The sequence below is a fragment of the Bos mutus genome, chromosome 23, assembly GCF_027580195.1.
Source record: "Bos mutus isolate GX-2022 chromosome 23, NWIPB_WYAK_1.1, whole genome shotgun sequence".
NCBI classification, from domain to species: Eukaryota; Metazoa; Chordata; class Mammalia; order Artiodactyla; family Bovidae; genus Bos; species Bos mutus.
The window spans coordinates 18,427,955-18,450,678 of record NC_091639.1 but is presented as its reverse complement, the minus strand read 5'-3'; the positions used below and the strand labels follow the sequence as shown (position 1 = coordinate 18,450,678).

The 22,724-nt window shown below is 42.8% G+C and overlaps 1 protein-coding gene across 1 annotated transcript; it reads right to left on the bottom strand.

Moving 5' to 3' along the window:
* Window positions 1–3,065: 3,065 nt before the first annotated feature.
* On the bottom strand, window positions 3,066–15,025 carry NRSN1 (neurensin 1). Its single transcript, XM_014480391.2, has 2 exons — window positions 14,765–15,025; window positions 3,066–3,464 (listed from the first exon to the last, which is right to left on the bottom strand). The coding sequence occupies exons 1-2, from the start codon at window positions 14,975–14,977 to the stop codon at window positions 3,066–3,068; spliced, it is 612 nt and encodes a 203-aa protein (XP_014335877.2). The 5' UTR covers window positions 14,978–15,025.
* Between the last annotated feature and the right edge of the window lie 7,699 nt (window positions 15,026–22,724).

The following is a 22,724-nucleotide window of genomic DNA, read 5'->3' as shown; positions in this document are numbered from 1 at the left end:
AATCGCTATAATAGAGACTATAATAGAGATAAGTGCCGTAGAATGTGTTTGCACAAAATGCTTGTGCTTGAGGAAGAGACATTAAGTCTGAACCGTGGGGAGAGTAAAAGAGAAAGAGAGAATGAAAGCCAGAGAGAGAGAGAGAGAGAGATAGCATGCGTGCAAGAGAGAATGAGAGCCAAAAGACAGAGAGAGCTGGAGGAACAGCTGCATAGAGAGGATGACATTTCTAGAGGCAGAAGAGAATATTGGATGAAAATGCAGCCAGGCTGCCTCTGTCACTTACTAGTTCTCCTTGGACAAGTTATCCTCTCTTCGCCTATTTTCTCCCCTGTATCATGGGCATATGATAGTAGCCCCAATCTCATATGGTTTTTGTGAGGATAAAATGAATTCTGTACAAAATGCTTCAATGGTGCCTCCCACTCAGTATGTATTAGTTCTTCCCAGTGTTGCTGTTGTATCTTGACGTGGTCTTGAAGGAAGGGTTCAACAGTCAGAGACTGGGCAGATGTTATTTCTGGTAAAATAAGCTTGGTGAGTGAAGGCACACTTAGAATGGAGAGTGGTTGAGTATAGCTATTGATAGAACATAGGGTTCCAGGGTAGATGCCAGAATAAAGGTAGAAAGGAGCTGGACCGGATGACAGGAGGCCTTGGAAGCACATGGAATTGCTGCTTACACAATCTCTCATCGTCAGTTTTCCGTCTTGAGGTGCTGTGCGCATAGTAAGCAAGACAATTAATGACTTCAGGGAATCTGCAACCTATTGAAGATCACTTGGAGAAGGAAATGGCAACCCACTCCGGTATTCTTGCCTGGGAAACCCCATGGACAGAGGAGCTGGATGGGCTTACAGTCCATGGGGTCGCAAGAGTCATGACTTTCTGACTAAACAACACCAGTAACAACAGGGATTCCGTTTAACAGGTGGCATGTAAAGCCAAATCCGGCCTCTCTACCCTGACACCAAATTAAATCTCGGAGACAGAGTTTTGGGTGAAGTAGAAAAGATACAGCTTTATTGCTTTGCCAGGCAAAAGAGACCACAGCAGGTTAAAGCCCTCAAAACTGTATATCCCACCTTGGCATGCAGGGTGGGGGTGTAGTGAGAAGTTTTATGGTAAGGGTTCAAAGAGGGTGTGATCAGCTCGTGGACATTCTTCTAATGGGTCAAAGATGAGGGAGGAACCGTCAAAAAAACCAGTAGTGCAGCTTTGGGGGCAGGGTCCTGGTTCCTCCTCAGTGAGTGAACGTCACTCAAGTCGCGTCTGACTCTTGGATACGCATAACAACACCTATGAGTTGTTCTGCAGATACTGAAACCTCCACCAGTTGGGAGAATTTAGTGGTGTATTGCCCACAAGCACTAGAGACCAGACTGGAACCAGAAGTATGTATTTTTCATTCTGGAGGCTCTTAAAAGTCAAGTCTCATTCTTGAAGATCCCTTGCTACACATCATAGAAGTCAACATGGAAAACCTCACAGTGTAACCTTGAACAGGTGCCTGGGAGCTTGAATGAGGCTTCTGAGAACACAAGTAAAATGGCATTGCCACAGGCAGCGAAGAACCCAAGTAAACTAGAACAGTTTCTCCCAAACACGGCCAACGATCCTTGTGAAGGATGCTGATCTGCCGCATGTTTGATGCTGGATGATGCAAAAGAAACCATGTGCACAAGAGCACTAATTGCTTCGTTTATTCTTCCACTTCCCCAGGGGACCTGCAGAGCTCACTCAGCCTCAGAATGGAAAATCACACGTTGGAGAGAAAACAGCCACACCGAAGGAATGACAAGGCAATTCGGGTTCTGCTCGTTCACATGTTTTATTTATCCAGTGAAGGAAGGAAAAAACAAAAAGACAGAATTCGAAGGTGGCACAGGTTCTGAGAGGGTCTCAAGCTCACGTGTTCTGTTTTCCTCAGTCTAATTTAAATCCACAGACTAAACAGAAGTGCAAAGGGATGAGATGAACACTTTACAGGAGAAGAAAGTGCCTTTTTCGAGAAAGAAAACCCTCTTAAGGTTTATATCTACTCAGGGGGTTTCTTAGTGGAGGATGGCTTACTTTTGTCTCTATAAAAATATGACAGCATTGTATAAACTGCTGGGGCTGGATATTTAGGAGTAGGTGGCATGAGGATCCTGACTTGGCAAGTTTCTGGGAGTCCAGATCTGAAAGAATCCCACTGTGGCGAGACCACAGGAGCGCTGTAAACATCCTTGGTCATGGACACACAACGACACACGGCAAAACGAGACATCACAGACCAGGACCCCCATTCTACAGACGGGGAAACTGAGGCCTGGGAGGTTAGGTGCTTTCCCCAAGACCATGCAGCTAGTGAGTAACAGGAACTCAAATTTCTTGACTTTTACTTCAGTGCTTTTGGTCACTGCATAGATTCTCCTAATAGTAATTTCTTTCCCAAGACTCTAAAGTTGGCAATTTGAGCTCTTTAAGTGGAAAAAACTGGAGAAAACAAAACAAAGAAAGAAAGGTTTGTGGAGAATTCTGAAAAGTTTGTTTCTGATCTTAAGGACTCATATTACGTTAGAGCTAAAAGACCGAGGTTGGGGTCAAAATCAGGGAATTTGATTTTTCTATGAACACACACGACAATATCTTACATGTAGTGAGACCAGGAATAGAAGGCAGCACCACACAGGAAAGGTTAGAAAATTAGAAAAAACAACACAAGAAAGTAAAATGGACCACGTTAGCCATTGGTAGGCTGGTCTGAACTGTTGAGTGCTTTCCAAGAACACGGAAAATGTCACAAAGTCACACTGTATGAGAGAGGAGGTCCAGAGAGCTCCTGGTGGGCACCCAGCCGCACCTCTTTAGGCAGCTGGGTGCATGTGCCCACGCTGACCCACTGCGTCAAGCGTCCCCAGGGCCACTGAATGGAATGAGCCTAAGCTCAGTCACCACTCTGCCCACTGCCCAGCACAGCTCTGGGGCAGATCAATGCCAAAGCCTTGTCGTCTCCCAAACTGGCCTGTTCCCTTGCAACACTGGGTGTGAATTAGAGAGGGGAGGGTTGGGTGGAAAAGATTTCAGGTTGCCGCTAAGGGCTGGACATTGTGAACCCTGGACAAAGTGACCGGTATCTTTGTTTCTCCCGGGCCCGGAGCTCTTGTAATGGGCTGAGTGTGGGCCTTGATGTCTGCGATTCGCTCTTTAAACCTTTGCTGAAGGAATTTCTCTTCTTTGGAGTAGCTTTTTGCAGACACCGACATTAGCAGGCACCCTGCCATGGACGTGCCCCCGATGCAGAAGAGGACGGCGCCCACCAGCTTGCACATGTCAAGGGCTCCGTTAAACTGGACAGCGTGAGTGTCCACCACCACGAAATTGGCCTCGCCAAAGGCTTCGATTTTGGGGGGCACAAGAAAGCCCACTGCCAGGACAGTCAATCCGAGAATCACGAAGACTGTGCCCGAGATGAGTCCGACCTAGAGAAAGACACAAACAAGATAGAGTGAATGTGGTACTTCAGCTCCCTAGGGCAGGGCAGGTCTTGTTTAAAAGGAGAGATTTTTCCCAGTTGGAAGCCTATATAATTTTCTTTTTAAAAAAGAAGGTGAAAGGAGGACTTTTCTGATTTTGATACCAGCCAGGTGCTGCATCACTGACTTGATTTTTCCTTCGAGTTTTCTGTTTGTCTGATGCTCTGCAATTGGCAAAGTCCCTTTGGCTTATGTTGTCTCATTTGGTCTTGAGCAAGAGAAAAACAGCCCCATACCTAAGAGCTGGCATCACTCTATCCGCCAGAAGCTGGCCTGGGACCCCCATGGGTGCCATGTTGTTCTGTTGGCACAATCAACCTCACAGAACCTCAATATCAGACAAGCTCATTCTGTACTCATGACGAAGTGAGACAAACCAAAACCACTTCATAATTTTGTCTAAGCACAGACAAAAACAAGGTCATTTACAAATCAGAAAATACTATGTTCTTCCCACCCTGCATAATATAAATGACTGTTGATTCTTTACCAATTACAGTTTTATTTAGTCTCACTCTAGTCTGCCATGGAGAAGGAAATGGCAACCCACTCCAGTATTCTTGCCTGGAGAATCCCAGGGACAGAGGAGCCTGGTGGGCTGCTGTCTATGGGGTCGCGCAGAGTTGGACACGACTGAAGCAACTTAGCAGCAGTCTGCCCTTGGGATAGATAAGATTTATTATCTTATACCTAATCATAGAATTGTCCCTGATAATCCAAAGTAAACTCTGGCTCCTGTAGACTCTTCAGTCCCCCACGCCTACCCCACCCTCCTCAAATCACCCAACCAAAGCCCATACCCTATAATCCTTTCTCACATTCTCTTATTGAAATGCCCTTTGGTGTCATTTTCTCTCACTGTGATGAGCAATACACTCAACTTGTTCAACACAGAAGTGTGTTCCTGGTGATTTTGGCTGGAGGCCATTGACAGTGTGGAACAACTCTCCCTTTCTCCAAGTTGGTGGAGAAAGAACCATGATTACCAGTTAAAGGCAAGGGAATGTAGCCTCATGGAGGGTAGGTCACTGCCCCAAGGAGGGACAGGGAGGACAGGTAGTAAGTAGCACAGGATGGGCTAGAAGCCACAGGTCAGACCCCTAGGCCGGTGTTCTTTCTTCTCTAATATGTAGCTGTTTGGACTTTACTTGTGCAGAGGTTGAGAAACATAAAGAGCAGCAGATGGAGATGAAACTGCATTAGCTCAAGTTCCAATAAAATGTAACCCACTGAAGATGGAGAGTGATATACCATTTGGTGGTTTAAGCTCAGAGGTTTGGAATGAACAGACTCAGGCTTGGATTCCAGCACTGCCAACTAGTACTTGAATCATAGAAGGAAAGCTACTTAAACACTCTCATTAACTTTCCCATTTATAAAATGATAAATGATAATAGTACCTACCTCATAAAGTTGTGAGGACTAAAGGAGACCATGTATGAAAGCTTTCAGCCCTGGGCCTGGCTAAGTCACGCATTGCAATAAGTAGCTATTACTACTATTATTTGGAAATGTGCCTCTTGTAAAATTATGCTACATTGGCAAGAGCATTGCAACAATCTGTCAGTACTTGGGATAAAGAACAGCTAATATAGCTTATTTTTTAAACACATTTTTCATTTCCTCCTGTTCCTAATTGCTTTTAGTTAGAATAACAAGGTTGGAGAAATAACCAAATGCATAACACCATTTAATCTTGAACATCTAAAGTATATTTATCTAACTTACTTATTGTAATTCAAGGAAATACACCTTATTAGATACTTCTTTAGTAGAAAGTTGGGATAACAGAAGGAAAACATTTGCAAATCCATCACTCTAACAAAGAGGGGAGGAGAGCTAATGTTAGTGAGCACTGATCATGACCCAGGCACTGTGATTTTCACTTAATCCTCACTAGCGTCTCATGAGATGTAGATATTTTTATCCCTATTTCACCTATGAGAAACTGAGGTTTATAGGGTTGAAGAAACATAGTTCAAGGTCCCCTGATTAAGCAGGTGGTGTGACGACTCTGCCAGCTCTGTGTGACTTCCAAGCCCCAGTTCCCACCTTCATTCTTCCATGAGACTTCACCAAATTGATATTTTGTACATTGCCTTTACTATTTTTTAAAAAATTACAATAGAGTTTGTCACCATATATAAACAAATTTCCATTATGTAATGTTGTAAAGAAACTGAAAAAGAAGAGTCAGTCGTCTGAAAAAAAGTATTCTACATAAGATAAAGTATTGCAGGAAAAAATTGGGTTGTAAAATATCATATTTTGGATGGCTTTCTACATTTTTCCAAGAATGGTGGCAAATCAATTCACCTTCAAAGACTAACCATTATTTATAATGTTTAAAAAATGACTCATGTTGGAAAATTCGGAATGCCCAAACTAAATTAACTTAAATATCCATGGTGACATGCTTCGTATGTCACTAAATTACCTCCCTCCTCAAGAACTGGCACTAATTCTCCAAAATTGAGGGCAGCAAAAACGTATCCATCTTCGTTTCTAAGGTTCTTAAGAGCAAGGGAGGCCAGGGTGCTCTGTCTTCTATTTCTGTCCTGTCTCTCTGTAGCAGTCAGTCTAGTCTTGCGCCCAATAAATATTCCTGACGGACTAACTTAAACCACCAGACTGCTGAACTTGGAGCCAGGTGATTGATTCTCAGAGAAGTTTGCTCCTCAACTGAGCAGTGTTTTATAGATTAAAATCCACTCTTGGAATATCAGTCAGAAGCTAAAAGGCAAACGATGCCTTGCAGATGGCAGAACTGCTCTCTTCAAGAACTGGAAAGTGGCTGGCCTCCCTGAGTCTTGCCCCTGTCCCTGTTATATCAGAGGATTGGAGAGAGAGGCTTGCCATCTGTGGAGGGGAGCATGACGTAATGAATAGTACGTAATCCCCAGGATTCTGAGGGTGCCACCCGTGCAAGTCTAATGAGGATCTCCAAAAGAGGTGCCCAGAGAGTGACTCCAAACCTGTTCAAACACATCAGGAAGAGCTTGGGGTGGTAGGCATGAAGGAGAAACACTGAGAATACTTCACAGAGAGTGTCATGGTGGTGAGGAGGGATACTGAGATATATCAGTGTAATCCTGGTGCCATCTAAGCGTACTGAATGGAATAAGAACTTTGGAGTGAGGCCATACAGTATCAAAAAATTTGTCTCTGGACATGGCTCTGACTTGAAGTAGTTCTAGGTCTAAGAGAAAAGAGGTTCTATTAAATAAAGTTTAAGAAAGGCAACACAGGCTTTTCTCTTAAAGGTTCTAAGAGAGTAAACAGTGGAAATAGTGTCAGACTTTAGTTTTTGGGGCTCCAAAATCACTGCAGATGGTGGCTGCAGCCATGAAATTAAAAGACGCTTGCTCCTTGGAAGAAAAGTTATGACCAACCTAGATGGCATATTGAAAAGCAGAGACATTACTTTGCCAACAAAAGTCCGTCTAGTCAAGGCTATGGTTTTTCCAGTGGTCATGTATGGATGTGAGAGTTGGACTGTGAAGAAGGCTGAGCGCTGAAGAATTGATGATTTTGAACTGTGGTGTTGGAGAAGACTCTTGAGAGTCCCTTGGACTGCAAGGAGATCCAACCAGTCCATTCTAAAGGAGATCAGCCCTGGATGTTCTTTGGAAGGACTGATGCTAAAGCTGAAACTCCAGTACTTTGGCCACCTCATGCGAAGAGTTGACTCACTGGAAAAGACTCTGATGCTGGGAGGGATTGGGGGCAGGAGGAGAAGGGGACAGCAGAGGATGAGATGGCTGGATGGCATCACTGACTTGATGGACGTGAGTTTGAGTGAACTCCGGGAGATGGTGATGGACAGGGAGGCCTGGCATGCTGCGATTCATGGGGTAGCAAAGAGTCGGACACGACTGAGCGACTGAACTGAACTGAAGACAGTAAACCAGCTCTGTTTGGGGTCATGCAAAAGTCTTGCAGGGCTGCTGGGAGAGGGGCTGCCCAGAGTAGCTGGGTGCTGTGGGATGGTTAAATCAACACCCCTAGTGAGAGAGAAGGGCCTCTCCAGGTGATGACACGCTGACTGTAGAGACAGCAGCAAGGGCAGTTTTCCCTGGAGAAGGAAACGGCAACCCATCCAGTATTCTAGCCTGGGAAATCCCATGCACAGAGGAGCCTGGCGGGCTATAGTCTATGAGGTCACAAAGAGTCGGACTTGACTGAGCGACTATACACAAGGGCAGTTTTTGTGCTGTGACTTCTGATGACTCTGTTGACTCTGGGGCGGAGCGGTGAAAACCCAGTATCTGCTGCTGGAAAGGAGGACTGGACAGGGAAGAGAGCTCGGATTCCAGAAATTCTGCTGCTGGGGGCCATGAACCAGAAACTGCTGTTATTTTGACTAACGTCCCCTTCGTTGTTCCGTCTGCGAGCTGATGAGATCTGAAAATGCAGTTTACTCCAAGAAGCAGAGCTGGCAGCAGGAGCGAGGCAGCTGTTCTGGCAGAGAGGAGGCAGTCATGACTGTTGGAAGCCAGAACCAGCATGGCAGGGAAGAGCAGCCTGTGGGGGGAAATTGCTGGATGGAGCTAAATGTGAAAGGAGCCATCTGGATTTGAGGTAAAATCCAGAAGAAGCATAGCAAGAGTGGAGACGGGCCTTCCTTCATCCTCCTCTGCTCTGAGGGCTGCGGCTGACCTCTCCTTAGCAGCACCTGAGCTCAGAGTGGTGTCCCTGCCAGACTGATGGCAGATTCTAATTCATCTGGCCTGACCCTCTTGTAGGGACACTGAGCTTTACAAAGCAATGACCAATGCCAGGCTGGGATCCAGATCCTTCCATGTAGGCCTCACCTGGTACAGTTTCCACAGCCCTCCTGGGCTCCTCTAGCTATGTCCCTCCGGCCAGTTAGCACATTCGATCACTTCCATCTTCAAAAGCTATTCCAGAACCCTGCATTCCCCTTTAGCTACTGCTTGAACTCATTCCTACCCTTGGCAGAAAAGCTTAGTTCTCTACCATTGCACTGAAACCGGTTTCTCTGAGGTCACCTATGACCTCCCAATTGTCAAATCCAATTTTTCTTCTCCATGTGTATATCCTGTAGTCATTGATTTTCAGCACTCAGGCTTTCTTAAGACCATCACCAATGGTTTTCCCTGACACATTTCTCTCCTGCGTCCACATCTATATCTTTAACGACTCACTCTAACCTGCTTTGCCAGAAACTCCTAAATTATTGGTGTTCCCCAGGGTTCCAGCCCTGACTCACATTGCTTACTCAATATGTTCTCTCTAGGGTTTAATTTTGTGGCCACAGTTTCAACTCCCACCTATTTACCAATGGCTTCCAAATCTCCAACTCCAGTCTAGATTTCTCTCCCGGTCTGTAGCCCCATATTTATGATAGTCAATGGGAGGATTTACACAAAGATGTCCCAAAGGCTCTTCAAACCCCAAATATTCAAAATGATATTTTCTTCTTTTATGCTTAATTTCTCTGCATTCCTGCCATCCATCCATTCACTGAGTCCTTCCTCATGCTGGTAGTCAATGGACAATTAAATCTTATTAATTCTACCTCATAAGATTCTCTTGAATCTTCTCTCTCCATCACCACAGCTGCCCTAATGGTAACAGAGCACTATTAACTCTCGCCCACATCATTGCAACAGCATTCTGATCGTCCCCCTGGCTAGGCTCATCTTTCTTCATCCATTTTTCACATGCCATCTGAGAAAAATGCTTTTTAGAAAATAATACCATGTGGTTTCTCTTAAGGGGTTTCCTTATTCATTTTAAGCAAGACTTTGAAAAGAAATCCAAGATGTAGGTTTAAATTCTGATTTAGCTTATTCAGAATAAGGGGGGAAACTGGAGAGACTGGAACAGGAAGGAGGGGGTCTAGGGAGATGGTAGAGGTACCAGGATCATTTTCACTTTTACTAAGTCTTGGGAGGAAACAGTCTTGCCTTGTACCTGCCCATTGCTGTTGAACATCCTTTGAAAGTGAAGGGCTCAGTCGTGTCTGACTCTTCGCGACCTCATGGACTAGAGCCTACCACACTCCTCCTTCCATGGGATTTTCCAGGCAAGAGCACTGGAGTGGGTTGCCATTTCCTTCTCCAGAGGATCTTCCCAACCCAGGGATGGAACCCGGGTCTCCCGCATTGTAGGCAGACGCTTTACCGTCTGAGCCACATCCTTTGGGAAATTTCTAATATCAGCTGAGAAGGAGGAGGATAATCCTAGGGCGAGGAAAGAACGATTGGGGTGAGAAGACTGCTTCCATTAGTTCACACCTGCTGTACTTTGGCTGTTTGCTGCACAGTGATAGTGGCAGCAGGCTTAGTCAAGGTCAGGTGCAAGGATGAAAAAGAAAAATTCCACGCCAGCCTGTTAGGTTCTTGGCCAGAAGCAGTGGGTAGGTGGGACCGTGTCACACAGGTTTTTGCAGACAGCAGCAGTTGCAGGCACTGGGGAGGTTAGCAGTGCCAGAGGCAGTCACGCAGGCATCTAGAATGTGAGGCACAGAGAATGTGTATAACACTGTGTGTGTGTGTGGTGTGGTGGTGGTGCGGTGAGGCTGTTTGTTCCTGCTTGTGAGACAACCTTCCCAAGACTGTCTTCATTTATTACCTTAGCCTCTCACTGTACTCAATCAAGCTGGAAGGTTCTGGAGACATTTCTACTTCACAGCCTTTCAAAGTCTCTGTGATCCAGCTCTTGTTACAGTGGGTTGTAACAATCTCCGTATACAACCATCTTCCTTATTTGACTGTGAACTCTGTCAGGTCAAGGCTATACCTTATTCACAAGCAAAGAAGTGTCGTGTTCACAACTGAACCCAGAGCCTTGTGCATGGTGGACATATAAGTATTTTTTTTTTTTTTTTTTAAAGAACAGCATTGTGGGAACAAGGTTATGTTGATCCACGGATGGAGCAAAGTTTCTTAAGTGTTAGACTCTTTGGGACCCCATGGACTGTATGGACTGTAGCCTTCCAGGCTCCTCTGTCTATGGAATTCTCCAGGCAAGAATACTGGAATGGGTTGCCATTTCCTTCTCCAGGGGATCTTCCCGATTCAGGGACTGAACCCGCCTCTTCCTGCCTTGTGGGCAGATTCTTTACCATCCGAGCCACCAGAGAAGTCCCATAAAGTTTCTAACTCAGGCCCGACTGATTCCACTCTCCATTCTCATTAAGCCCCCTCGCATTGCTGCCCACACTAAGGAGCTGGCTCAGCAGCAGAGCCCTGCTGAGGCTCTGTGAGTGTGGCCCCAGTGAGAGACCTCTGTGGCCTTAGCAACGCTATAGTGGAAGAGAGGTCGGGGGAGCCCACATCTTGAACTACTTACAAGATGCAGTTTGAAAAAAAAAAAATAAAAAAGAATCATAATGGAAACATGCATAATCAGTGCCTTTCTCTGTGTTGATACAAAGTACTTCATACATTCACTGGTAAGAGTTCCCTTATATTCCCTAGGAGGCAACCCAGGAGTGGCTGGTGTATTCCCTTGGTAGAGATAAGGTCTCTAAGACACTCCATTCTTGGGTATTTCTGGTTGACTGTAAGCTTCTCAAAGCCCCACCTAGGGTTTTATGATTAGGATGTAAGTTTAGGATTTAGATTTTGCTGGCATATAACCTCTATGATGCCATGGATGTTTGCTTGGCTTTATTCTCTGAACTAGGTCCAGTACAACAGGGAACAAATACCTTTGGATCTTGTTTGTATAAAACAGAAGAGAGAAAATACTGAAATCTGAATTCTGGGGTTGGTAATTTCCTGAGAGTTCTTTATTGTAAATCCATACCCATATATTATTTGATGGATTTATAACTTCACAAATCGTATAGCCACTAGTGTTTTGGAACCACCAGCATTTGCAATATTCTGTATGTCAGAGGCATTTTAGGCTCTTGGCACAACAGACCTGTCAGGCAAATATTTGTTTTTTTGACACATAGAGAAGCAACCACCCACTTATCTGGGTAAATACAAGATGTGCCAAGCTTGGCTGTGTATTTCACTGGTCCAGGCCAGTACCAATTCCTCAGAGGTAACACTTGTACAGAATAAAAAGGCTGGCTTGACCAATTCTAATACAGGGAACCTGCCAGTAGTAAGATTTTGAATCAACAGAGGTCTTGGGTAAACCATAGTAACAACTATATTACCCAATATTTTACTTATTAACCAAGTTTCCAGTTTTATTTCTATTTCAGACCTCAGTGTTCCATATGACATCTGATAATAGGAGCTAATACATTAAATGCTTATTGAGTACCTCCCAGACATTGTACTAAGCTCTTTTCATATGTTATCTTGCTTAACTCTCACAAGTATGTGGTAGGTATTATATGTATCACTGTTAGAGGCTCATTAAGGTCAAGTTTCTCATGTTCGTGCTTAGCCGTGTCCAACTCTTTGTGATCCTATGGACTGTAGCCCGCCAGGCTCCTCTGTAGGATTTTCCAGGCAAGAATACTGGAGCGGGTTGCCTTTTCCTCCTCTAGGAGACATTCCTGACCCAGGGACAAAATGCACATCTCCTGCATTGGCAGGTGGATTCTTTACCACTGAATTACCTGATATAATAGTTATAGCTATTAAATGAAAAAGTTGAGATTTGAACCCATGTCAGCCGAGGAATGGATGTCTTTGAACTGTGGTGCTGGAGAAGACTCTTGAGAGTCCCTTGCATAGCAATAAGCTCAAACCAGTCAATCTTAAGGGAAATCAACCCTGAATACTCATTGGAAGGACTGAAGCTGAAGCTGAAACTCCAGTATTTTGGTCATTGATGTGAACAGCCGATTCACTGAAAAGTCCCTGATGCTGGGAAAGATTGAGGGCAGAAGGAGAAGAAGGCGTCAGAGAATGAGATGGCTGGATGGCATCACCTATACAATGAACATGAACTTGGGCAAACTTCAGGAGATGGTGAGGGACAGGGAGGCCTGGCGTGCTGCAGTCCATGGGGTCACAAAGAGTCAGACGTGACTGGGCGACTGAACAACAGCCGAGGACAGAGTCCATGCTTATAATCGTTACTTTGTTAATTGCCTTTTGTTGAATTCTATTGCCAGTACATTGGAAGGTTATGTCAGTATCAGTGTCTAAATTTCTGTGATATTTTGGGAGAAAGGTGGGGATGATTGGAAATCTCTAAAACGCAGAATTATAGACTGGAGGGAATCTGAGGCATCACCTAAAGCTGAACCTTCTCAGTAGCCCTTCCTACATCCTTGTCCTTTCCCTGATTTATAAATGTTGGAACATCCAATGCCACCTTCTCTTTTATGTCTGTACTCTCTTCTTGGATGACCTTTTCTAGTCTGGTCCCTTATATACTTTCTATAGGTCAGTGACTCCCAATTCAGGAGCTGAAGACTGGTATATTTAAATGCTTCTGCAGATCCCCACTCGCATGATTAATAGGCACCTCCAATGTGGTGGTGGTGTTTAGTTGCTAAGTCGTATCTGACTTGCCAATGTAGCAACGCCAAAATCAAAGTCTTGACTCATCACCCATCCCACTGCTCTCCTGGTGTTCATCCCAGTGAGTTATAACATCATCCACCAAAGATCTCAGGCTGCAAGTCTTGGAGTCAGGCTTGACTCTTCTTTCTCTTATGTCTAATTCGCCAGTGTGTCTTAACAGCTGGCCTTCAAATTTCATGTTAAATCTGACTACATTTTACCATCTCCGTTAACACCATTCCTAATCTAAGCCACTATTTTCTCTTGCCCCTGGGTACTTCAGTAGACTCTTAAATAATTTAGCGAGATCAGCCCTGGGATTTCTTTGGAAGGAATGATGCTAAAGCTGAAACTCCAGTACTTTGGCCACCTCATGCGAAGAGTTGACTCATTGGAAAAAAGACTGATGCTGGGAGGGATTGGGGGCAGGAGGAGAAGGGGACAACAGAGGATGAGATGGCTGGATGGCATCACTGACTCGATGGACGTGAGTCTCAGTGAACTCCGGGAGTTGGTGATGGACAGGGAGGCCTGGCGTGCTGTGATTCATGGGGTCGCAAAGAGTCGGACACAACTGAGCGACTGATCTGATCTGATCTTTGTGGTTCTGTAATTTATTTTCTGTGCTATAGCCACAATGATCCTGCTAAAATATTGGTCAGGTCACATCACTCATCTACTTGAACATTCAGGTGGCTTCTTGTGTCTCTCAAGGGGAAAGCCAAAGTCTTCACAATCACCTCCGAGGCTTCACACAAATCATCTGTGTCCCGTCATTTTTCTGAAATTGTCACCTGTTCTTTCCTCCCTCTCATTCCTCTTCACCCAGACTGGATCTCTTGCTATTTTTCAAACACACCAAACTTGTTCCCATTTCAGAGCTTTTGGATTTGCTATTTTCCCAGCCGAGAATGACCTTCAGCCCATTAATTTTATGGTCTCCTCCCTCAGCGTATCCTGGTATTTGTTCAAAGGTCATCTTCTTCGAAAGGCTTTCTGTGATCAGCATAACTAAATATCAGTTCTCTATCCCTCCCTAGCCTCTTATTCTGATTTAGTTCTCTTCATAGCACTTGCCATATTATTCTTGCTACTTGCAAGACTAATACTTGCTACTTTCTACTATTATTGTGTGGTTTATTTGTTTATGGTATGTTTTCCATGATAGATTGTAAATTTTGTAAGGGCAGGGACTTTTTCTTCTCCCATTTACCGCTTTAATTTTCAGCACTTCGCAACTTTTTGAATGGAGTAGGTGTTCACTAATTCATACTGAATGACTGAATTTCTTGTCCAGCAAGGCTCCTACCTTTCAAGGAAGCTTAAGCTCACAGAACTTTATGACCACATATCTAGTAGAAGTAGGGCAGGTAGACTGACCACTGTATTATGCCTCAGCATTAACTCTCTCCAGTACCCAACTATTTCCTTTAATTATTATTGTAACTTTTAAAATGATACCATCCAAACCTGCAAGGGAGGCTTAAAGCATGTTTTGCCTTTGAATGGCTTTCATAGTTGGTGAATTTATGTGGCACGTTAATAACAGTAGCAAAAATAATAATGATGGCGATTATACCTATTTACATTTCACCTGAAAATCAACAACTGTGCTGTGTTTAGAGGCTTTCTTCCCAAGGTTTTCAGTCTCCTTTCCTAAGGAAGAAAACTGCACTCAGTATCACCAAGAGGAATGCACATACAGAGTCCCAGACCTCTCAGCTCTCTGCAGCTGAATTACTTACCATATGAAATGACTTCTCCATTTCCTGAGTTAAACCCATGCTCTTTACTTACCTTCCAGAATACTGAGCTCCACCTGTTGGGTGATCTCTGGATCTGGAAATCATCCTCATACTCCCAGATGGAAGTGGTACAGTCCTCATAAAACTGGTGCAGGTAGGACCGGACTCCGTAGCGCTGGTGCCCAGCCTCGGTAGCAGCCTGTGCCTGCCTGGACCCACAGACGTTGCTGCAAGAACTCATCCTTCTTGGCTGGAATGAAAACATCCACAGGCATCAGCCCGATGAGCTCTGGCCTCAGGATCAAAAGGCATATTAAAGGTAAGAACCAGGTTGAATAATGTCAGCCTAATTGAACAATGCTCTTTTTCTGGGCAGAAAAGATACCTTTAAAGACTTGTCTTTCTTACCCAAGCTGATCTTCTTTACTGAATGCAAAATCACCCCAAACACTCAATGACCAGAACTGGTTCTCCATAAGTGAAACGAGACATTAACAGTGCAGCACACTTGCAAAAATTTAAGCAGGAAGCACGTGAGAAATGCAGCAAGGAAGCTGAGGTTTTCAGTTGTCTTGACAAGAAAGCTTCAATCTCTTAGAATCCAGTAGTGTTTACACTTTCATGTTAAAGAATTAGGCAGGCACTCTCACTTGCTACAGATGAAATTTGTCTTGGACTGTCCTCGTCAATGCTTAACCATGTTCCCTTGTGGAAGCTAGATGGTGTTTCATAGCAATTTGAAATTCTGCCTTTGGATCTCATGTATCTTCTTCTAACAATTGACAAGGTGTACAGAAGCTTCATTAAAAAGTTGCTGAGCAATTTATGCTTCATACTTTATTCATCACAAATGGCTTGGTCAATAATTAACACCTCACTGACTCTAACTCCAGATATTTCAGGCATTATTTGTTGATCCATCTGATCACATGGGATGCTAGAGCATAATGTAGAGAGTAGACCTACTTTTTACTATTTCCATTTAGTGTCTACTATAAATAAAAATTCACATAACTGTTTAATGAAACTAAGCTCTGGGTAGGTTGTTTAGGATGCTACCTTCTTCAGATGGAAATTGCAATTTAATTTGATCTAATTTGACCTTAAAGAGAGGCATTTGGTTATTAATATGTGGAAAAAACAAACAAGGAATTACTGAAGGACAGAAATTTTGGTAAGAGAATTCTCATTCTGTTGTTTCTTTGGTTTTCTGATCTCTATATAAGCAGATCAACAGATAGCTGGAAATGTGAAATACTTTTTTAGATTTTTCAATTATCCTTTAGATGGTTTTCCCTGGGTGGGCACAGTTTAAAATCTAGATGGTTTTCCCTGTCTCAACCTGACAAAGCAAGGAACAACATTCAAAGGTATCTTCCTACTGGACCAGGGTTTCTCAGGGCCTATGTTATATAATACAATAAAAACACACATTAAGTGTTTTCAATTACTTGTCATGAAGCCAAAGCAGTATTGTTTATATACAAGAAAAACTTAATCTAAAATTCTAGCAAGTGTTCCTGTGTGGCCACTTAGTTTGGTTGGATATAATCATGGGGCTAAAATCAAAGTTGAACCAAGGGATTCACTGACCCATAGCCACAAAGTGAATGCCGGAGAATAGCTTGCAACTGTGTGCCCTCAGCACAAGTGGGTTTTGGCTAAAAATTGTAGTCAAATTCAGGAAAATATGGCCCTGATCATAGAAAAACGATGCAAACAGGTGTCACTGATGGTGACTGATGACCTCATCTTTATGCGTGTTGGTCAGCGTTATGTTCAGTGCCTGCCTTCCAGTGGCTTCTTCCTGTCTCAGGTCCAATTACCTTCTAAAGAAATCAACCAGGAGGAGAGAGCAGGGAAAGAAATTTTTTTGTGTGTGTGCTTGCTTTTTAACATTTCAGAAGGATATTATTTTGTAACAATATCAAGATTTCAGAGTGCATTTTGCCTGATTAGAGCAATAACATCTAATGGACCAAATTCTTTTGTTAACCTAGATTTCATATTTTAAATGCTAGGATGACCTCTTCAGTACCTTTTATTTCATGCGTACACAATGAAGATGATTAATAAGAGTCTATTAGTGATATAGAAGTAGAATAATTTTAGAGGCACTTTCTTCTAAGACATTCTAATAAACTTTCAGTCAAGGGAAGAAGGGATTAGTATTACTAAGTCTGCTTTGTCAGTGAGGAAATTGAGGCATAGAAAAGTTATCTACTAAAGGTTATATGAGTCAGGGAGTAGATGAAAGATGACAAAACAATAAACGGGAGTATGGATTGATTAAGAGATTTGCATAATCAGAACCAGCTCATACAAATACATATGTTCAGGTTTTCTATAAAGCAGTAGAGATTTTAACATTAAAAAAGCCAAAAATAGATATGATAGGTATAAAAAAAGTCCCTCATAACACTAGTAAGGGTTATCTTCCTTTGATGCTGAAGTGGTCCTTTCTCAGGATTTAGCTTTGGTGCAGAGCCTTCCCTGCACAGCTTGTTTCCAGAGCACTAGGTTAAATGTTTCTGCTTCAGAGGATGAGACCCAGCAGTCCAACTTGGCTAAACACGACATGGGTAACATCATAAAAGAGAGAGAAGATGTCATAAAACAAATGCTTTTGAGCCTGAGTGATAGATGGCTCTACTCTAAGTCAGAATGGATTTTCAGTGATGTTAGATACATTTCAGAAGAGAAATCCCAAGGAGTCTTATTCTCTTCTCTGGGCATACAAAGTACAAGGACATGGCTTTGACGGTGACAACCACACAGAGCAGAGAAAGGGCTCTAATGCTGGTTCTTGATTTGCAACTTACTGGTATTGACATCTTGGGCAAGCTTGGTAACCTCTCTGGGTTATGGTTTCATCATCCTTAAAATAAGATGGCTGGACCTGATGACCTCTAATTCCTTCTAAATGTAGTTTTTTCAGGATTTGTTCTGTAAATGTATTTACAGAATGAGTTGATTTTTGTTGGGTAAACAACTAGGTTTAGGGATTTCCCTCCTCCTCCCAAGTTCTGAATGATTGGTTGTTAGAGTGGTTTATTATCGTATGCATGAAGCTTCAGTTTAAAAGAGCGTATAAACTATTAGCTAGATTAGTTACTTGGTATTCAAGAGACTGAACAGTTGTGTGTTTGTTTAATGTTATTTCAGTAGAGGTAGTCCCTGGGTTTCATACATCTTTCCAAACATATAACTTGTTGGGATTCACTCTTATGGGAGATGGATCACTTGGTAGAACATGAATTTTAAATATAACATATTATAGTAGAAATTTTGCACCTACAAAATCTCAACAGAGAGTTATATTCCTCATAGGAAAGTCAGTAACTTTTTGTCCTAGTAACTTTTTGTCCTAGTATAGAAAATGTCACAGTTATACTTGGTTGATTGACACCTCCAATATTATAAAGAGGATACAGAAGACCATTTCACAACATCATTTTAAAAGCTGGGTGATGATTACATGATAAAGTAGGATTGAGAAGAAAGTGATGGTATATGCAAAGGCACTTTAGCTTGTCTTAGCATTTATTTAATGAGTAAGGTTTCATGAAGATTCTGGTTTGTGTTTCGATAGGTATAGTAGTGTCAGCAAAAACAGTAATGTTAAATCTATGGCTGTTGTTAAGTGATGGATCCTGAAGGGGCTCCTTTCTCTGGAGAAAGCTTTAACATCCCAGGAAGTGTATGAATAGGGGAGGTGAGTAAAATATTCTCTGATAGTGTATTTAAGTGAGTCCTTATGAGTATTCATTTCATTCACATTCTAGAGAAGCCTGCTGCATCCTCACTGCCAGCATGGCCTTCACGATGGAGAACAAGCAACCCTGGTGTCTGGTTACTTGGTCATCTGTGGAGTGGGAATAGCCTTCATTCTTCCAAAAGGACTTTCTGGGTGTGGATAAGTGAGGATACATCCATAGTCTTCTTCTTTTTCTTGTATATGGTATCTATCTTAACTGTTGTACATTAAATGGATATTCAATTCTTAGCCACATATCCTACCTATTATATACCAGGGACTCATAGAGACAGAAAAATCATTCCTTAACTGCTCTCACTCCCCAACTCTTCTGAGAGGCTTTCAACAGTGAGCACAATAAATATCAGCCTGCTATCACTCTCTATCCCCTTATCTAGAATTGTTTCTCTTCATAGCACTTGTTATTACCAGTCCTCTGTGATGTGGTTTATCTGATGGTCTGATAGACTGTATACATGATCAACTGAAAACTTCTTGAGGCCAGGGACATTTTTCTATCCTGTTTACCATTTTGAAATTTCTTGGCACAGAGTTCTAGATGAGTTGGTGTGCATGATGGTCTGAGTGGTCCTTGATTTTTCATTCCTCCTTTCCTTTGGTGCTTTTAAAGCACTAGTTATATGCTAGATTATGGGAGACACTGGTTATAAAGATGAGTGGGGCACACATTTTGCTCTCAGTTGACCCTTGGGCTAGAAGAAGAAACACTTCTGAAGTAGTATGTGCAACGAAATGGGCACTGAAACGAGGTATTTGCAGCAGGAAGAAGTATAAATACTGAGAATCCCTTGAATGACTATTCAGCTAACAAACCCATGCATGTGTTACCATGATCCTTATGTGTGCCACTACACTAGATATCAGTTCTTGGAAATTTGAATTTCAGTCTAATAGGAGCAGTTACTTTTTATTTTACTTGAAAAATGTTTACAGTCATGAAAATAGAAATAAGGTTTTATGCCTCATGAAGCCTTAAGAATACCAGAGATTTTATATTACTTGTCTTCATGGTCTCCTCGAGAGAAGAGAGGCAGAAAATTGAGGCCCAAAAAGGATGAGTGTTTTCCCATGGCTCTATGTGTGAGTCAGCTGTGAAGCCAGGCACAGACCTTGTTCTTTTTATTCTCTTGGAAAGATCATTCAATTTTTTCATACTGTTTTTCTCTCCCATAAAATCATTCTGAGATAATGAGAGTGAAGTTCTCATTAGAGCCACTTCTGGGCCACAGATGCAAGGTATAGGTACAAAGCTGATTTAGATAATTTATCCAATACCACAGCAAAAGGTCAATTCACTTTAAAGAATCAGTTAGACTCAGAATGGATGCAGGATGGCATGAAAGCCTGCTAACAGCTTTTTACTTTCAAATCAAGCATTCTGGAATTATATAAGCATGAACTTAAAACTTGAAAATGTGTTTCTACTAATGAACGATGGTTCATTCAGAGATACTTCATTGTCCAGGGACAGTGGTAGAGATTGTGGCTCTCCATGTTAATTTTTATTCCTTCTAAGTTAGTAAATTAGCAGTCACTCTTATAATTTTTAAAGGGGGAGGGGAGATAATGATATGCAGTTATCTTATGATCTTTACCTCTTTGAGATGTATTTTTAAGTTAGATAAAATAAAGTCCCAAACCAAAATGAGCAGAGCAAAATAATCCATATTCACACTAAACTGCTTTATCGATGTGCAGATCACAAGGTGCTTACCAATTTACATGTGACAAAGTTTGAGTCTTACCTTTGAAATTCTCCTCTTCCTCTTCTTGTTGTTTACTCTTTGACCTTTCCTTTTAATGGCTCATTCTTCAAACCTAGTTAAGAATAAAAATCTCTGCAGAATGTGATCCAGAGAAAAGTCTAAATTTCATAAGTCATTTTTATAACTTGTAAGGAATCATTTAACATCGACAAAAACATTGACAAAGGACTTCCTGTTCAAGAGCAGAGATCGTTTTTTTCTTTTTAGAAAAGTACAACATATTTTATAACTTTTTAATGGGCTCTCATGAGAGTTTATAAAGGACATAATGTAAATGAAAAGGACTTTGTAAACTATAACACATTATACAAATATATTCTTATTTTGATATAATTCTATTCCATGCAGTCAATAATACCAACTAGACTGACCCACTTGTGTTTTACAAATTCTAAAGAAAAAGATTACTAACTTCCGATAGAGACTCCAGACTTGATCTCTTTGGTGCCTGTTCCATTATAATGTAAAATAATCTTATAGCCATTGTGTTTTCTAATCTATTTACATGCATTTTAGACTTATTAAGGCTCTTCGGATGATTTACTCAAGAGGTCGATTTTTTTACTCCTATATCCATTTTCTTCCTATCATGATCATTTTACTTTTCATCTGCCTAAGAAAAGCAGGTGCCCATGCAAGATTTAATTAAAAAGCCATTGCCAGCTCTAGAGCTATTGGTTTCCTACATTACTCTAGTCATGTGAAAGAAAATAAGAACTGGGACGGTATTTCTCAAGAGGCGTTAAGAATTCTTTCTGATGAACAGTTCCCCATCCATCTTCAGGAGAATCTCAAAGGCTTGAGGTGTGTAAGCATGGCTGAGGCCTGAAAAACTGTTTTCAATATTTTCCTGGTTGACTTTGTATGTACCATGGCCAAACCAACCTTCTTCGAGACATTAGTTTGTCCTGATATTTTATTGTATTTCTGGGTCTGGATAAGTAACAGAAAACAAGTCTGTCTGTCTTTCGTCTGTGCCTCTCTCTCTCATTAAATGATCCTTCTTTTTATCTGTCGTCGTCCTCTCTTCCTTTGAAAAAAATTGACTCCACACATACCCTTCACCAGAGGCTGGCCTGGTCTGGAGCCCAAGGAGCTGTTCAAGGTGCTGAAAATATTTCTGCTACAGAGCCAGGAACCAATTAAGTAAATAAAAGCTGTTCTGCTGTTTTCTTTGAGGTCATCAGCTTTGGTCGGACCCGCACCCAATGCCTCATTCTAACAACACAAAGAAGTAGGTGTTGAGATCATATAAAAAAACTCAAACATCTTTAGATAAGGCGAAGGAGAGGAAAGGGCAAGGAGTGGATACATTCAGCCTGGAAAAGAAATCAATTCAGCTTTGCAAACCCCCAATACATATATTTTTACTCTCATCTAATATTACAACTTTTCTTGTCTCACGGGAAAGAAACTCCTGAGTTCACCCTGTATACCTCCCAAATTCTTACATAACATAAACCACAAACAGCCGAAGAATGGAGTTGGTTACTCCTAATTTGTACGTATTGGTGGATTTTAACATGCATGGATTTCATAGAGATTTGTGCCCATATAATAAATGTAGTCGAATTAGTGTGTGTGTGCGTGCGCGCCTGTGTGTGTGTGTGCGTGTGTGTGAAAGACAGAGAATATGAATATTTGTGCATGAGGAGAGAGAAAGGAAAGAAAAAGGGAGGAGAGGGAGAAAGACAAATCGAGCCTAGAAAACCTCACCCCTGGGCTCCGCAAGGCTTTACCTGCCCCCTTGCGATCCCCTGACCCGTGGAGCAAATGCAGCCAGTTAGCCGCAGATCTCTCGCTGGGGTCCCATCGCCGCCGCCGCCGCCGCCGCCGCCGCCGCCGCCGCCGCTCCCGCCTCGCCGAACTCAGCCTGCGCGTGATTGACAGCTGGGCGTCCCGCGTGCCCGCGCAGCCGAGGCCCGCGCAGCCGCTGCCGCCGCCGAAGGGGCGCGGATGTGCAGCGAGTGGGCGGGGCCTGGACTGGCCAGCCCTGCTTCCTGCCTGCGTCCCGAGTCTGGTGGTCCCTGGGCCTTCTGGAAGGCGGGGTCCTGTGGCTTGTGCAAGCGCGGGCCCGGGCATCCTCTCTACCTTGTCCAGTGTTCTTCCCCTGCACAGCACCATGAATGGACCTAGCAGGCTCCACACGCGTATTTTTTTTGGTGGTCGGAGAGGCAGACTCACACCACCCCCATTGGTAGAGGCTTCTCCTGAGCCTATTTTTTTTTTGTCCTTGATGAGATACGAGGTGAGGAACTGCGCGGCTGGCGAAGCGCTGCCCACCTGAAAGAACCTTCTCACTTCTGTCAGCGGTTGGACACTTTCAGTGTCTCCTTTTGTTCCTGACCCCAGGGACTTACGTGGATGAGATGGAAGAATGATGAGGAAAATGAATTAAATGATGATATTTAAGAAAAACACACAAATACACGAAGGCAAGCACCCTAGAAAATTACCTGTGAGCATCT

What these genes read in the sequence shown, in the direction of transcription:
- NRSN1 (XM_014480391.2), bottom strand. Translation starts at nt 14,977, where the DNA reads ATGTTTTCATTCCAGCCAAGAAGGATGAGTTCTTGCAGCAACGTCTGT. An exon ending in GGAGCTCAGTATTCTGGAAG is followed by an intron (nt 3,465 to 14,764) that starts GTAAGTAAAGAG and finishes GTCTTTCTCTAG; the next exon opens with GTCGGACTCATCTCGGGCAC.